The following is a 14864-nucleotide window of genomic DNA, read 5'->3' as shown; positions in this document are numbered from 1 at the left end:
CAAATAATCTATTTATTTAACAAATTTAGTAAGAAATACCAGTATGGTCCCGGATCCAGTCCAGGTGGTAGGTTACGCGCTGGAATCCAGCAGGAGCACCCCACGTGCAGCCGGTGGCGGAAACGAAGTTGCTGACTCCCACCAACTTGTTGCCGTCGTGTGTGACCAGGGGACCGCCGGAGTCTCCTCCGCAGATGGACTTTCCGTCGACGTTGCGGGTGCAAATGATATTATCGCCCTTGTTGAGATAAGTCCAGTTGCACTCTTCGTTGGCGATGATCTGGAGGTCGACGCACTGCAGCCAGTCGGGGAGTGGGCTGCCATCGTAGGTTCCACCCCATCCACAGGCCACAGCCCACCACTCATTGTAGTCATTGTAGCGATCGTTGTAGCTGGGCAGCTCCACCTTGTTGACCATGTGCCAGAAGTCCACGTGGGGGATGCGGATCAGAGCGATATCAGCGTTGGCATGCTTGATGAAGTCGCCGTTTCCGACGGTGTGGGTGAACTGGGCGTTGGTGCGCCAGGTGGCTCCAAAGAAAACTGTCACGGAAGCGGCATCTCCGATGCAGTGTTCCGCAGTCAGGACCCAGGTGTTGCCGATGATCGAGCCACCGCACCACCAGCCTCCGCTGAAGCTAAGACCCACCGTGTAGGGTGCCTTACCCTCGGTAGCGGGATATCCGTTGGTGATACGGCCCTCCATCTTGATAGCCTTGGGAAGGTCCTTGAAGAAGACCTTGTCGTCGAGGGCGGCGACCGAGGCCACGGCCAGAGCCAGGATAGCTAGGAACACCTTCATGTCGATGTCGATACTGACTTCTGATCCCGAGGGTCAGCCTTTTATAAGCCTTTGGGCCCAGCTATCCCTATCACCAACTTAAAGGGGCTCGTAAATATTCCTCAAGACTCCCATAAACGATGTCATCGATAAAGACGGAAAGCCACTTTGCTCAGTGCTCTTTAGCGGAAGAAGCCCACTAAACTTTAAATCCAAATGGTTATATGTGAAGCCTACCTCATTTAACAGATTTACTATATTTAAAACAGCCTATAATGGAACTGTTAATAAATAAATAAAAAACTTAATCTATACGCGGAACAAATGTTTTGGGTCTATAATTTATTTTGCATACTTTTTATACCCTTGGTGAGGGGTATTAAATGAGTGGATCTAGTGGGTCTTTCGTCCGTCCGTTTGTACTATATTTTATCGCATTCTATTTACACTTTGTGATATACATTTTATTTATTTCAAAATTAAATTTTACAAAAAACATTCGACTATTTTATATAGCTTCCATAGAACGAAAGAAACTAAATGTAATATTTTTTAAATACTGGTTATTTTTAATTTGATCAGAACGATCTTGAAGGGTATATAAGCTTCAGCTTGCCGAAGCTTCATTTTTTATGTTTATTAAATTTATAACTTTGTTCGTTAGCACGCTCCGTCTATGCTATCTAATCATAATTTTAATTTAAAATTTACAGTGATCTCTCGCATGAATTGTTTTCAATATTCAATGTTTATCAACAAACAATAAAAAACTTCCACCCTTACTGTATAAAGCATTTTTAGTTTGGTGAAATTTTTAAGGCATGAGCAACCTCGTGAACTTGTTTATGTCTGCTTACTGTCATGATAAGAATAAACGTGAGTACTCTCTAAAAACCAACTGTTGCCAGGGTAAACTATAGAATCCTCTTCAGCGATCCTTCTCATGACTTTTATTATCTTTCTATTTAATTAATAGGTGAAGTATGACCAATTAGTCAATTAGAAACAACTAAAACACTTTGTCCAGACTATGAGTACCACAATACTAACTACTCTGTTACAAAAATGTTTAACGTATCATGGATAGCTCAATATAAAAACCAATATATATAAAAGCGCACTTCAAAACATTCTGATTTGCAACCATATTTATAAGCTAGTTTTATAAATTAAAGCAAATTGCAAATTTGTTGATAAAAATGTAAATTTTTTTATTTTTTAATTTGTTTGTTAATTTGTTTATTTTTAAGTTTTTAAGAAATGCATTCATTTTGGCATCGAAGTATATCACTCATACGTACTGTTGCCTTTGATCAAACGTTTCTACCATGTCTTCACAAATAAATTTCTCCACTTAGGCATAACTAGAATGGACACGCTAATTCCCAACTTTTAGTTATTATATTCGTCTATTTAACTCGTCTAGCGATCCGGATCAAGAATATATAATCTTGATAGGATACATATTTCATATGCCTTCCAATTTTCTATCAATAGTACGGAATACTTTAAAAAACTTTACGAACTGCTTTTCAAATGCTCTATTTATTTAAGGAATTTAGTAAGAGATGCCAGTGTGGTCGCGGATCCAGTCCAGGTGGTAGGTGACGCGCTGGAATCCAGCGGGAGCTCCCGACTGGCAGCCGTTGGAGGAGACGAAGTTGCTGACTCCCACCAGCTTGTTGCCGTCGTGTGTGACCAGGGGACCGCCGGAGTCTCCTTGGCAGATGGACCTGCCGTCGACGGTGCGGGTGCAGATGGTGTTGTCGCCCACGCTGCCGTAGGTCCAGTTGCACTCGTCGTTGTGGACGATCTGGAGGTCGACGCACTGCAGCCAGTCGGGCAGGGGGCTGCCGTCGTAGGTGCCGCCCCATCCGCAGGCCACGGCCCACCACTCGTTGTAGTTGTTGTAGCGGTCGTTGTAGCTGGGCAGCTCCACCTTGTTGACCATGTGCCAGAAGTCCACGTGGGGGATGCGGATCAGGGCGATGTCGGCGTTGGGGTGCTTGATGAAGTCGCCGTTTCCGACGGTGTGGGTGAACTGGGCGTTGGTGCGCCAGGTGGCTCCGTAGTAGACGGTCACGGAGGCGGCATCTCCGATGCAGTGCTCGGCGGTCAGGACCCAGGTGTTGCCGATGATCGAGCCACCGCACCACCAGCCTCCGCTGAAGCCGAGACCCACCGTGTAGGGGGCCTTGCCCTCGGGGGCGGCGTATCCGTTGGTGATACGGCCCTCCATCTTGGTGGCCTTGGGCACGTCCTTCACGAAGACCTTCTCGTCGAAGGCGGCGGCCGAGGCCACGGCCAGAGCCAGGATAGCTAGGAACACCTTCATGTCGATGTCGATACTGACTTCTGTTCCTGAGAATCAGCCTTTTATACGCAACCCATCTGGAGCTTAGTTCGTAAATATCCCTCGAGAGGGTCATAAATGATGTCAGTGATAAGGAACCAAGACAGGAACCAACTTCTGTGGTCCCCAAAAGTTCCATAAATCCAAACGGTTGTATCAAAGCCAGTGAAATCAATAATTAATTTAAGAAATCTTTATGTTCCTTTCATATTTATGGTGATCGCATTTAATTATAATGCACCGAAATGGGCACGGCTACTTAAAAAGTTGACTGTCATTTTCGATTAGATTAACTTTAGTAAATCGTATAATAGTCATTGACAGCAATGAATATTCAGGGGGTATAGTATAAATCTATAAATTATTATTTGTGTTATCCACTAATTCATTATGTATTAGTTTATCTGCTATGAAGCGATCTATTTGTTTTTTAAAACCTACAAAAATCTATTATTATATAAATCTGATTAAATAATTGATTAGAAATTTAAAGGATGTTTCCAATTTGAAGGAACATTAGTAATTTAGATTATAACTGGCAAACATCTCCACAGCAATGAGCTTGCACTATTTTAAGTCATAGTTATCTTTATCAATGGAAACACAAATTATGAATTTGAGATTATATTTAAATTTTTTAATTGATAAGAATATGGAAAGTTTTATAGATGTACTTTAAAGTTAAGATACGTGAAAGTTAAGATTTGGTTTTGCCACATGCGCAAAACCCTAATCTTATCGAAGGTTGGTCCCAGAAGTAAACAAATCCCTCTGATTCAATCGAGAGCCAAACTGAGATATTTATAAGTGGGAATGGGCCAGATAAGGATTAATATGAAAATTAAAGGGTGGCGGAATTGTTTTAATATTGGTATCAATGAATTTTTAATTTTATCTATAGAGAAACACAAAAGCCATCGAAAATTTCAACAGCCGCTAGATGGCGTCAGTAGGTTTAATGACTGCATATCTTTATCTCCCTCGCACTCCCTTCACCTGAGTAAGGGGTATCCGATAGTCGATGTTCTTGACTATAGCGTTCTATCTTATTTTATTAAGGGAACTCAACATTATAAAAGCAATTAAATTTCCGCTTTTTTTGTACCCAAAGTTGCATGCAAAGTTTTAAAACTAATAAAAATCTGGTTTCATATACTGAGCCAAATATAATTCCTGATATCTACACACAAAAAAAAGCATGTTCCCGTAAAACCGAAATGCCCATGTAAATTTCAGGACATGCAAAACCCATATCGTTTTGACATGAAATACTCTTTTCGAGCAGGTTAAATTTAACTGACCGCTTATCAAATTAAAATTGATCTTAAATATTGTAAAATCGATCTACGTATCATATTCATTTTTTTTTTTAGTTTTCGAACCCGTTCCTCGTGACTATGAATTCAAAAAAACACTCCTTAGTTAAATGCAAGACAGTTTATTTCAAGAACGAAACGCAGCTGCTTAGTAGGAGATGCCGGTGTGGTCGCGGATCCAGTCCAGGTAGCTGGTGACGCGGGTGAAGCCGTCGGGCAGGCCCGAGGTGCATCCGTTGGAGGCCACGAAGGAGGTGACGCCGACCAGCTTGTTGCCGTCGTGGAGGACCAGTGGGCCGCCAGAGTCGCCGGCGCAGGTGGACTTGCCGTCGGGGGTGGAGGTGCAGATGACATCGTTGGTGATCACATCACCGCCATAGACGGCGCGGCAGGAGTCGGTGCTGATGATCTGGGAGTCCACGCAGTTCAGGTAGTCGGAGACGCCGCAGCTGTCGCATGGCCTGCCCCATCCGGAGGCCAAAGCCCACCAGCCGTTGAAGTCGTTGTAGCGCTCGTTGCCATTGGGCAGCTCCACCTTGTTGACCAGGTGCCAGAAGTCCACGTGCGGGGTGTTGATCAGCGAGATGTCGTTGTTCAGGTTGTTGGTGTTGTAGTGCGCGTGCTGACGGAAGCTGCCGCTGCCCACGTGGTGGGTGTACTGGGCCTGGAGGCGCCACAGGGCACCGTAGTAGATGGTCACGGAGTCGGCACCGTGGGTGCAGTGAGCGGCGGTCACCACCCAGGTGTTGCCAATGATCGAGCCACCGCACCACCAGCCACCGCTGCCGCTGCTGAAGCCCAGACCCACAATGTAGGGCACCTTGCCCTCGGAGGCAGCGTATCCGTTGGTGATACGACCCTCAATGGAACCAGATGGGGTTCCCACCACGGCATCCTTCAGGGGCACCGGCTTCACCTTCTGGGGCAGAGCGGAGGCGCTGGCAATGGCCACGGCCAGGACAGTTAGGAACAGCTTCATGTTGTCTTAGTCGAGTACAACTGAATACTCCGGCTGTCTGCGGCAGTGATTTATATACCCCACCATATCGGGGAAGATAGATCTCTTTCCTGGCCACTCGAAAGTTCAGTCCACTTGGGCAATCTTATCTAATTCATTTCGCACGCCTCCAACATTCGGCACTATCATTACAGGGTACTCTCATCCAACCATCCACCCATCTACCCATCCGATCCGCACACTTTCCGGCTCTTGAGGAGTCCCAGTCCCCCACCTCCACTCATTCATTAAAAGATTACGCCGCCCTATCGACTTGGACGTGCGGCCACTCGGAGCTGATCTCCTGATAACTCCCGATAAGCACCCATTCATGCCCCGAGCCACAACTAACTAACTGAATGGCCCACTCGAACAGAAGCGCGGAAAGATTAAGGAACAAGTCCTTGGCAAGGCCAGTATTAAACAGGAAATTTGGGAATTCATAAACAGTTTTGTTAATAATTAAGCATTAATATTAATAAAACATTACTAACTCAGAAGTATCTTAAATATAAATATTCATTTATTTTGTAATTTAAAACAACTATGGTTATGGAGGGAAGACTTTAGAACCAATTTTATGCTGCATACTTTAGGAATACCAAATTTTCTTTCATTTTTCACCCGAGAAGGGGGGATTTATACCCCATTTCTCCTTCGTGGATCTGCGCGAGGTATTAAGTATATTTATCCAACAGGTTTTTTAATGTAATTAAAACAAATTTTAAGCGGGATACAAAACTAAAAGTGCTTATAGGGGATTTCAAACTGTAATTGAAAATCATATGCCATTAAATAACTTTATTTGTTTTCCAAGAACACTTTCCTTTAAATAAAATGTTTTATTCACATGTATAATTTTTTTATTTCCAAACCTTAATTTAAACTATAACTTAATCTTTCCAATTAGTACCCGCTATTAAGAAAGATTCACAAAGCTAACATATTTTCATTAAATTATAGACCTTAGAGAACAGATTCTCTTACGTCATGTTTTTACGTCATAAATCATTCTAGCATGGTTTATAATATAAAGTTTATATTTATATTTTCATTATTCACATTTTCAGGTATCTAAAACCTTAGGACTAGCAAGGAAACAGCCGTTTTGCTGCCAATGAAGTTCAAATAAAATCTTATTAATAAATTAAATATTATCTGCCTTCAAAGTGGTTTAAAAGATCCAATTAAAATATGGATAGTCCCAAAAACATCCAATAAATAGTCACAGAAAGTTATGTTTTATGCATTTGATTTATTTAAAAAAGGTAATAATCGAGCTTAGTAGTAAGCGACGCCGGAGTTGTCGCGGATCCAATCCAGCTGGTTGGTGACGCGGGTGAATCCGGAGGGCAGGCCAGCGGTGCAGCCGTTGCCGGAGACCCAGGAGGTGACTCCCACCAGGCGGCCGCCGTCGTGGAGAACCAGGGGGCCGCCGGAGTCGCCGGAGCAGGTGGACTTGCCACCGGAGGTGGACACACAGAGAATGCCATCGGGCTGGTTGCCATAGGTGCGGGAGCACTCGGAGTTGCTGATGATCTGCAGGTCGACGCACTCCATCCAGTCGGGCTGGGAGCCGGCGGTGGTCAGACCCCATCCGCAGGCGACGGCCCAGGAGTTGTCGTACATGTTGTAGCGGTCGTTGAAGGTCGGCAGCTCCACCTTGTTGACCAGGTTCCAGAAGTCCACGTGCGGGGTGCGGATCAGGGCGATGTCGTTGCCGTTGTTGTTGGGCCAGTTGTGGTTCTGGATGAAGTTGCCGCTGCCGACGGTGTGGGTGAACTGGGCGTTGGTGCGCCAGCTGGCTCCGTAGTAGATGGTCACCTGGCCGGCTCCGTTGGTGCAGTGAGCGGCGGTCAGGACCCAGTCGTGGGCAATGATGGAGCCACCGCACCACCAGCCGCCGTTGCCGCTGAAGCCCAGACCCACGGTGTAGGGGGCCTTGCCCTCGTAAGCCGGGTAGCCGTTCACGATGCGGCCATTCAGCTTGGTGTCCTTGGTCAGATCCTTGGGGTGGACCTGCTGGACAGTCTCGGCGGAGACGGCGGCCAGAGCCAGAGCGAGCACAACGAACACTTTCATGGTGAATGGATCACTTGTTGTCTCCTCCAGTCGGGCCTCTGCTTTTATTGCCCCTCCTTATCGCTGTCTGGAGTAGCCCCCACTCGGCGTTATCCGTTCTCTAAGGGTTCATCGCAATTTCGCGAGCTGATACCAATGGAAATTAATTGATAACGCCCCTAGGAACATCTAGATAGCAAACATTTTAATTTTTGGCGGTTTACCCATGGAAAAGTCTGGGAAGACGAAGTTTGCCCCTTTTTTTAAACCATTATCAGTAGTACATTTTCATTTTTGACGGTTTACCCATGGAAAAGTCTGGGAAGTCGACGTTTGCCCGTTTTTTTTTAACCAATTTGACTAATCTTTCTTATCTCAACTATATGACATAATCATGTGCGGATCAACGGGGTATCTCAATATTATGACGATTTTCTTATGGAAAAATTAAATCAATTCAACATTCTAAAATGAAATGAAGCATTTAGGAAAAAATTGATACCCTTTTAATGTAAAAATTATATTACCGAAATATCGTTTTAACGTTTTCGAGCATATCAAATTTAAGTGGCCGCATATCAAGTTAAAATAGATATTACATAACTTAAAGTCGATCATCGTTCCATATCGTTTTTTTTGGGTGAAGATTGCCAAGTAAATTGACCAACTTATTATATGTCAGCAATATAATATGTGAGATGTATCTTAGTAGTAAATAATCTTAACTAAAGATGTCATCAATGTTGTCCCATTATTACTTGCATATGTTAAACCATTTTTTAAACAACAACCCGAATCGCACTCAAAGTTTTTATCTAATCAATAAACCATTTCCTTTAACTTTCGGACACCATTAATAGTTCATCATTATATCAAAATGATAACCAAACCTTCAAAACCACAATAATTATTTTGCATGCACATCTTTATTTATAAAAGCTTAGTAGTAAGCGACGCCGGAGTTGTCGCGGATCCAATCCAGCTGGTTGGTGACGCGGGTGAATCCGGAGGGCAGGCCAGCGGTGCAGCCGTTGCCGGAGACCCAGGAGGTGACTCCCACCAGGCGGCCGCCGTCGTGGAGAACCAGGGGGCCGCCGGAGTCGCCGGAGCAGGTGGACTTGCCACCGGAGGTGGACACACAGAGAATGCCATCGGGCTGGTTGCCATAGGTGCGGGAGCACTCGGAGTTGCTGATGATCTGCAGGTCGACGCACTCCATCCAGTCGGGCTGGGAGCCGGCGGTGGTCAGACCCCATCCGCAGGCGACGGCCCAGGAGTTGTCGTACATGTTGTAGCGGTCGTTGAAGGTCGGCAGCTCCACCTTGTTGACCAGGTTCCAGAAGTCCACGTGGGGGGTGCGGATCAGGGCGATGTCGTTGCCGTTGTTGTTGGGCCAGTTGTGGTTCTGGATGAAGTTGCCGCTGCCGACGGTGTGGGTGAACTGGGCGTTGGTGCGCCAGCTGGCTCCGTAGTAGATGGTCACCTGTCCGGCTCCGTTGGTGCAGTGAGCAGCGGTCAGGACCCAGTCGTGGGCGATGATGGAGCCACCGCACCACCAACCGCCGTTGCCGCTGAAGCCCAGACCCACGGTGTAGGGGGCCTTGCCCTCGTAGGCCGGGTAGCCGTTCACAATGCGGCCATTCAGCTTGGTGTCCTTGGGCAGATCCTTGGGGTGGACCTGCTGGACAGTCTCGGCGGAGACGGCGGCCAGAGCCAGAGCGAGCACAACGAACACTTTCATGGTGAATGGATCACTTGTTGTCTCCTCCAGTCGGGCCCCTGCTTTTATTGCCCCTCCTTATCGCTGTCTGGAGTAGCCCCCACTCGGCGTTATCCGTTCTGTAAGGGTTCATCGCAATTTCGCGAGCTGATACCAATGGAAATTAATTGATAACCCGCCTAGGAACATCTAGATAGCTAACATTTTAATTTTTGGCGGTTTACCCATGGAAAAGTCTGGGAAGACGAAGTTTGCCCCTTTTTTTTAACCATTATCAGTAGTACATTTTAATTTTTGACGGTTTACCCATGGAAAAGTCTGGGAAGCCGACGTTTGCCCCCTTTTTTTAACCAATTTGACTAATCTTTCTTATCCCAACTTTATGATATAATCATGTGCGGATCAACGGGGTATCTATTAGAGCCCTGCATGAATGGATCCAATGAATTATTTTGAATTTTTTTTGTTATATGAATGAATTAATTAGAATTTTGGAGTTTAATAGAATTGAATGAATTTGAATTTTGAGTTTAATAGAATTGAATGAATGAATGGCATGAATTCCGAAATAATTCAAACGACAATTTATTTTGAAGAAGAAAGGGCCATAATTTTGTGATTAAATCTGCCTGAATTTTATTTACTATGCAGTTAACATTGATTTGTTAAAAATTTTCCACTTTTTGTTCTCAAAAAAAAACAGAAAAAAAATCTGAAAAATTCAAAAAATTCATAAAATAATTCATTCAATTCATTCAATTCGAAATGAATTAGAACAACATTCAATTTATTTCACATAGAATTGAATTAAACAAATCAGAAATTTCATGGCATACTATAATAAAACAAAAATTGAATGATTCATGCAGGGCTCTAGTATCTAAATATTATGACGATTTTCTTATGGAAAAATCATATCAATTCAACTTTGTAAAATGAAATGAAGCATTTAGGAAAAAATTGATACCCTTTTAATGTAAAAATTATATTACCGAAATATCGTTTTACGTTTTCGAGCATATCAAATTTAAGTGGCCGCATATCAAGTTAAAATTGATATTACATAACGTAAAATCGATCATCGTTTAATATCGATTTTTGACCAACTTATTATATGTCAGCAATATAATATGTGAGATATATCTTAATAGTAAAGAAACTTGACTAAAGATGTCATCAATGTTGTTCCATGCTATGCTAACCCATTTTTTATCTTATCAATAAATAATTTCCGCTTCCCGACACCATTATTAGCTCATCATTATATCAAGATTATAACCGAACCTTAAAAAACCGCAATAATTATTTTGCATGCACATCTTTATTTATAAAAGCTTAGTAGTAAGCGACTCCGGAGTTGTCGCGGATCCATTCCAGCTGGCTGGTGACGCGGGTGAATCCGGAGGGCAGACCAGCGGTGCATCCGTTGCCGGCGACCCAGGAAGTGACTCCCACCAGCTTGCCGCCGTCGTGGAGAACCAGAGGGCCACCGGAGTCGCCGGAGCAGGTGGACTTGCCACCGGTGGTGGACACACAGAGGATGCCTTCGGGAAGTGCGCCATATACGGTGGAGCACTCAGCATTGCTGATGATCTGCAGGTCGACGCACTCCATCCAATCTGGCTGGGATCCGGCAGTGGTCATGCCCCAGCCGCAGGCGACGGCCCACCAGTCGGCGTACATGTTGTAGCGATCGTTGAAGCTCGGGAGCTCCACCTTGTCGACCATGTTATAGAAATCCACGTGGGGCATGCGAACCAATGAGATGTCGTTGCCATTTTCGTGCGGCCACTTGGGGTTCTGGATGATCTCGCTGTTGCTGACGATCTGGGTGAACTGGGCGTTGAAGTGCCAGGTGGCTCCGTAGAAGATCTTCACCTGCTCGGTGTTGTCGGTGCAGTGGGCGGCAGTCAGAATCCAGTCGTGGGCGATGATGGAGCCACCGCACCACCAGCCGCCGCCTGGATTGTTGAATTCCAGACCCACGGTGTAGGGAGCCTTGCCTTCGGTGGCCGGATATCCGTTCACAATGCGGCCATTGATCTTGGAGTCCTTGGGCAGATCCTTGGGGTGGACCTGCTTAACAGTCTCGGCGGAGACGGCGGCCAGAGCCAAAGCCAGTACAACGAACACCTTCATGGTAGTGGGGTTACTTAGTTTCCTTCCTTGGTTTCCATTCGCTTTTATTATGAGTCCTTATCTCTCTGTGGTATCCTATCTCAAGGAGTTCATCGCAATGCCCCGCGCTGATAGCATGCAAATTTACTGATAACGCCACGGAAAACATGTTAATTTTGTTGGACATATTCAAATGCCACTTAAAGGCATGTTTATAAGTATCTGATAAGTTATTCAAATTCACTTTACTGCTTTATTTGTATATTTCATTTGAATTGGTTTTTTTTTTGAGTACCAGTTTAGTTATATCATTATCTATAATAATCAATCAAATAATCATTTTTGAAGTCTATCATACTTTTAAAATATTTACAAAAACTTGTTAGACTTCTGGTCACAAAAATGAAAAACAAAAGAAGCTGTTTTCAATGAATTTACATTGTACAAAAAAAGGTCACTTATATTCACGTTCTTATTCATATACTTATTTATTAATACATCACAGTTTTTTAAAGAATTTAACTAATGTAAGTAAGAAAATTCTAAAAAAAAAGGTGACTGCCTTCGAAGGACCATTAAAAAATGTATTCAAATTACGCGCCCAATACCATACATTTTAGTATTTAAATACATATAATCGAATCAACGCCTCCTCAAATCGAAGAAGAAGACGTACCGATAGGTTTGGACAAATGGAAGAAAGAGAAGGAATGAAAACAAACACAATTTTTGCTCTGTTTTTCCGCCAAATCTCAAAATCTCGTCAATTGTTGTCGCAGCATGTCCACTTGCAGTTCGTCGGAAATAGCGGAGAAGAAACGCATTGCGCTGGCCAAGCTGCAGGCCAAGAAGTCCCAGTTGCTGGCCAGTGCCTCCGGCGGAAAGTCCACCGCGACTGCAACAAGTGGAAATGCGAATCCCAATCAACCGCAGGCCAAATCCCCATTGAATTTCTACCGATCGCCGCCTGCAGCGCAGGAGAAGATCAGCAGACCCACGGCCACGTCCACGTCCAGTGACAATAAGAGCTCCTCTTTCCTGAACGCTCTGAAGGCAATCAAGCAGACCGCCGGCCGGGAATTGTCCCGAGCAGCCGCACATCCCTACCAGCGGCCAAATGGAGAGAATGGACGCAGCAAGCCCACTCTTTCACTTGCTCCTGAGAAGGAGAAACCAGTGGCTATGGCACTCGGTAACTCCATCACCTGCAATCTCTACATGGTCAGCCCGCATCGGTTTGCCGCCCAAACTTCGGGATATCACGAAAAGCTCATAGCCGTGTTTAAGATGATGCCCACCAGGTCCTACGATAGTCAAACGCGAATCTGGAGTTTCGACCTTTCGGATTACCAATCTCTTCAAACCCATACAGGGGATCTCAAGCCAAATGTCCACCTGGTTGGCATTCCAAAGAAGGTGCTCGATCTCTGCCGGCAGCCGCCAATTGTTTCGGAAAGCAGTGTTTTAGCTTCCATAGAACCCAGGCTGGCCGATAAGCTGATGCCCTTCCAACAGGATGGCGTGTGGTGGGTTTTAAATGGTATAAGCTTCTATCCCTGTACTAACTATATTCCTTTTAACTAGCTTCTCCATTGCCCAAAAGGGCCGCATTATGATCTGTGATGAAATGGGCCTGGGCAAAACCTATCAGGCCTTGGCTGTGGCCGACTATTTCAAGGACGATTGGCCCTTGCTCATCTGCACCACCGCCTCTACAAGAGACAGTTGGGCCAAACACATCGTGGAACTGCTGCCCAAGGTGCCCATCCACTATATCCAGGTGCTGAACAACAATCAACAGTATGTGGGCGAGGCCCAGGTGCTCATCACCAGCTACAACATGATGGAGCGGCACGAGGACAAGCTGCTGCAGCGCAAGTACGGCTTCATCATCTTCGACGAGTCGCACACGCTGAAGAACAGCAAGGCCAAGTGCACGACAACGGCCAAGAGGCTCACGGATCAAGCCAAGCGGGTGGTTTTGTTATCCGGAACTCCAGCTCTGTCCCGACCTCTGGAACTCTTCACCCAACTCCAGTTGGTGGATGGCAAATTCATGAGCTTCATGGAGTTTAGTATGTAAAAGTTACTTTCTTATATTTTTTGTTTTTAAAAGTTATTATTATTTTAGCTACTCGTTACTGTGATGGCAAACAGTCCACTTTTGGCTGGGATGCCAGCGGGCAATCGAATCTGGAGGAGCTCAAGGTTATGCTTACACTTAAATACATGCTGAGGCGTACGAAAACGGAGGTGCTGCCTCAACTCGCTGAAAAGAATCGGTGGGTTGTTCATATTAGAGCCCTGCATGAATGGATTCAATGATTTCAATGCATAGTATGATAAAACAAAAATTGAATGATTCACGCAGGGCTCTAGTTCATATCCCAATATAAGCTTCTGTAATTATTATATCTTTTTTCACAGTGAAACTGTGGTCTTGGATCCCGCCTTAGTCTGGACCAACGATGAGACCAAGGATACCTGTGAGGCGCTTAACAAAGAGCTGAAAACATGCAAAGGCAGGGCCATGGAGGAGATTTTACTTCGTTTCTATGCACGCACTGCAGAAGTTAAAACCCGAGCCGTATGGTAACTTAAATTTCCAATGAAAAAAGAACACATAATAATTGGTTATCCACCTTTATAGCGCCTATCTGAAAACCTTGGTTAAGGAGCAGAAAAAGTTCATTATTTTTGCCCATCATCGGGTCATGATGGATGCCATCAGCGATTGCCTTGGTGGATTGAAAGTACACTACATTCGCATCGATGGACAGACGCGTAGTGATCTCAGGGCGGATTTTGTAGACACATTCCAGAAGAAGAGCAGCTGTAAGGTGGCGGTGCTCTCTCTTAAAGCCTGCAACTCAGGGATTACTCTAACTGCAGCGGAGATAATTGTGTTTGCTGAGCTGGACTGGAATCCTAGCGTGGGTTTTGGACATATTATAAACCTTGAAATGATGTAATTTTTGCATATCTTTAGACCTTGGCTCAGGCGGAGAGTCGTGCCCATCGCATTGGCCAAACGAAACCGGTGATTTGTCGTTATTTAATGGCCCATAATACGGCAGACGATACCATCTGGAATATGCTGAAAAACAAGCAGGAGGTGCTCAGTAAAGTAGGCATCTTTGCCGAGAATCTACAAAAGGCGACACACACAGCGGCACCCACTTCGGTATGATTGAATTTTTTTAAAAAGTAAAATTGTAGCTAACCTTGCTTTCTTAAAGTCCCATAAAATCGAGGAATTCTTCTCGCCCGCTAAATCTGCGTCCTCTTCTACGGAAAGGGGTAGCATAAGACAGTACTTTTCACCTGCTCCAGCCAAAGCACCTAGTGAACAGAATAACAATACCGAAAAAGCCAAAGAACAGAATGCGCAGACCGATATGGCGGCCTTTTTCAACGATGATGATGATGAGGCTTTTCTGGATTTAGATATTTAGTTTAAGCTATTACCTTTTGCATTGTTTAATCAGTTTAATGAAATAAATTGTAGTTGAGAATAT

General features: G+C 44.7%; 7 protein-coding genes across 7 annotated transcripts; 1 reads left to right on the top strand and 6 right to left on the bottom strand.

Annotated features, from left to right (window-relative positions):
- Positions 1 to 25: 25 nt before the first annotated feature.
- LOC108063964 (serine protease 1-like) lies at positions 26 to 808 on the bottom strand. The gene has a single exon (XM_017151251.2). The coding sequence runs from the start codon at positions 800 to 802 to the stop codon at positions 26 to 28; it is 777 nt and encodes a 258-aa protein (XP_017006740.1). The 5' UTR covers positions 803 to 808.
- Positions 809 to 2307: 1499 nt separating this feature from the next.
- LOC108063946 (serine protease 1-like) lies at positions 2308 to 3159 on the bottom strand. The gene has a single exon (XM_044395036.2). The coding sequence runs from the start codon at positions 3114 to 3116 to the stop codon at positions 2340 to 2342; it is 777 nt and encodes a 258-aa protein (XP_044250971.1). The 5' UTR covers positions 3117 to 3159; the 3' UTR covers positions 2308 to 2339.
- Positions 3160 to 4556: 1397 nt separating this feature from the next.
- On the bottom strand, positions 4557 to 5451 carry Jon25Bii (Jonah 25Bii). Its single transcript, XM_017151377.3, has one exon. It carries the CDS (start codon positions 5427 to 5429, stop codon positions 4599 to 4601), a length of 831 nt encoding a protein of 276 aa, XP_017006866.2. The 5' UTR covers positions 5430 to 5451; the 3' UTR covers positions 4557 to 4598.
- A 1231-nt stretch (positions 5452 to 6682) lies between these two features.
- On the bottom strand, positions 6683 to 7539 carry LOC108063960 (serine protease 1-like). The gene has a single exon (XM_017151246.3). The coding sequence runs from the start codon at positions 7527 to 7529 to the stop codon at positions 6729 to 6731; it is 801 nt and encodes a 266-aa protein (XP_017006735.2). The 5' UTR covers positions 7530 to 7539; the 3' UTR covers positions 6683 to 6728.
- Positions 7540 to 8448: 909 nt separating this feature from the next.
- On the bottom strand, positions 8449 to 9262 carry LOC108063972 (serine protease 1-like). The gene has a single exon (XM_017151262.2). It carries the CDS (start codon positions 9247 to 9249, stop codon positions 8449 to 8451), a length of 801 nt encoding a protein of 266 aa, XP_017006751.2. The 5' UTR covers positions 9250 to 9262.
- A 1301-nt stretch (positions 9263 to 10563) lies between these two features.
- Positions 10564 to 11379, bottom strand: LOC123003236 (serine protease 1-like). The gene has a single exon (XM_044395134.1). It carries the CDS (start codon positions 11365 to 11367, stop codon positions 10564 to 10566), a length of 804 nt encoding a protein of 267 aa, XP_044251069.1. The 5' UTR covers positions 11368 to 11379.
- Positions 11380 to 12023: 644 nt separating this feature from the next.
- Positions 12024 to 14848, top strand: Marcal1 (SWI/SNF-related matrix-associated actin-dependent regulator of chromatin subfamily A-like protein 1). Its single transcript, XM_017151250.3, has 7 exons — positions 12024 to 12872; positions 12931 to 13421; positions 13478 to 13628; positions 13774 to 13938; positions 13997 to 14279; positions 14336 to 14530; positions 14586 to 14848. The coding sequence occupies exons 1-7, from the start codon at positions 12127 to 12129 to the stop codon at positions 14799 to 14801; spliced, it is 2247 nt and encodes a 748-aa protein (XP_017006739.2). The 5' UTR covers positions 12024 to 12126; the 3' UTR covers positions 14802 to 14848.
- The last annotated feature ends 16 nt before the right edge of the window (positions 14849 to 14864 follow it).

Source organism: Drosophila takahashii, chromosome 2L (assembly GCF_030179915.1).
Source record: "Drosophila takahashii strain IR98-3 E-12201 chromosome 2L, DtakHiC1v2, whole genome shotgun sequence".
NCBI classification, from domain to species: domain Eukaryota; kingdom Metazoa; phylum Arthropoda; class Insecta; order Diptera; family Drosophilidae; genus Drosophila; species Drosophila takahashii.
This window is presented reverse-complemented; position numbering and strand designations above follow the sequence as displayed.

What these genes read in the sequence shown, in the direction of transcription:
- Jon25Bii (XM_017151377.3), bottom strand. Translation starts at nt 5,429, where the DNA reads ATGAAGCTGTTCCTAACTGTCCTGGCCGTGGCCATTGCCAGCGCCTCC.
- LOC108063972 (XM_017151262.2), bottom strand. Translation starts at nt 9,249, where the DNA reads ATGAAAGTGTTCGTTGTGCTCGCTCTGGCTCTGGCCGCCGTCTCCGCC.
- LOC108063960 (XM_017151246.3), bottom strand. Translation starts at nt 7,529, where the DNA reads ATGAAAGTGTTCGTTGTGCTCGCTCTGGCTCTGGCCGCCGTCTCCGCC.
- LOC123003236 (XM_044395134.1), bottom strand. Translation starts at nt 11,367, where the DNA reads ATGAAGGTGTTCGTTGTACTGGCTTTGGCTCTGGCCGCCGTCTCCGCC.
- LOC108063946 (XM_044395036.2), bottom strand. Translation starts at nt 3,116, where the DNA reads ATGAAGGTGTTCCTAGCTATCCTGGCTCTGGCCGTGGCCTCGGCCGCC.
- Marcal1 (XM_017151250.3), top strand. Translation starts at nt 12,127, where the DNA reads ATGTCCACTTGCAGTTCGTCGGAAATAGCGGAGAAGAAACGCATTGCG. An exon ending in CATGAGCTTCATGGAGTTTA is followed by an intron (nt 13,422 to 13,477) that starts GTATGTAAAAGT and finishes TTATTATTTTAG; the next exon opens with CTACTCGTTACTGTGATGGC. An exon ending in ACACAGCGGCACCCACTTCG is followed by an intron (nt 14,531 to 14,585) that starts GTATGATTGAAT and finishes GCTTTCTTAAAG; the next exon opens with TCCCATAAAATCGAGGAATT.
- LOC108063964 (XM_017151251.2), bottom strand. Translation starts at nt 802, where the DNA reads ATGAAGGTGTTCCTAGCTATCCTGGCTCTGGCCGTGGCCTCGGTCGCC.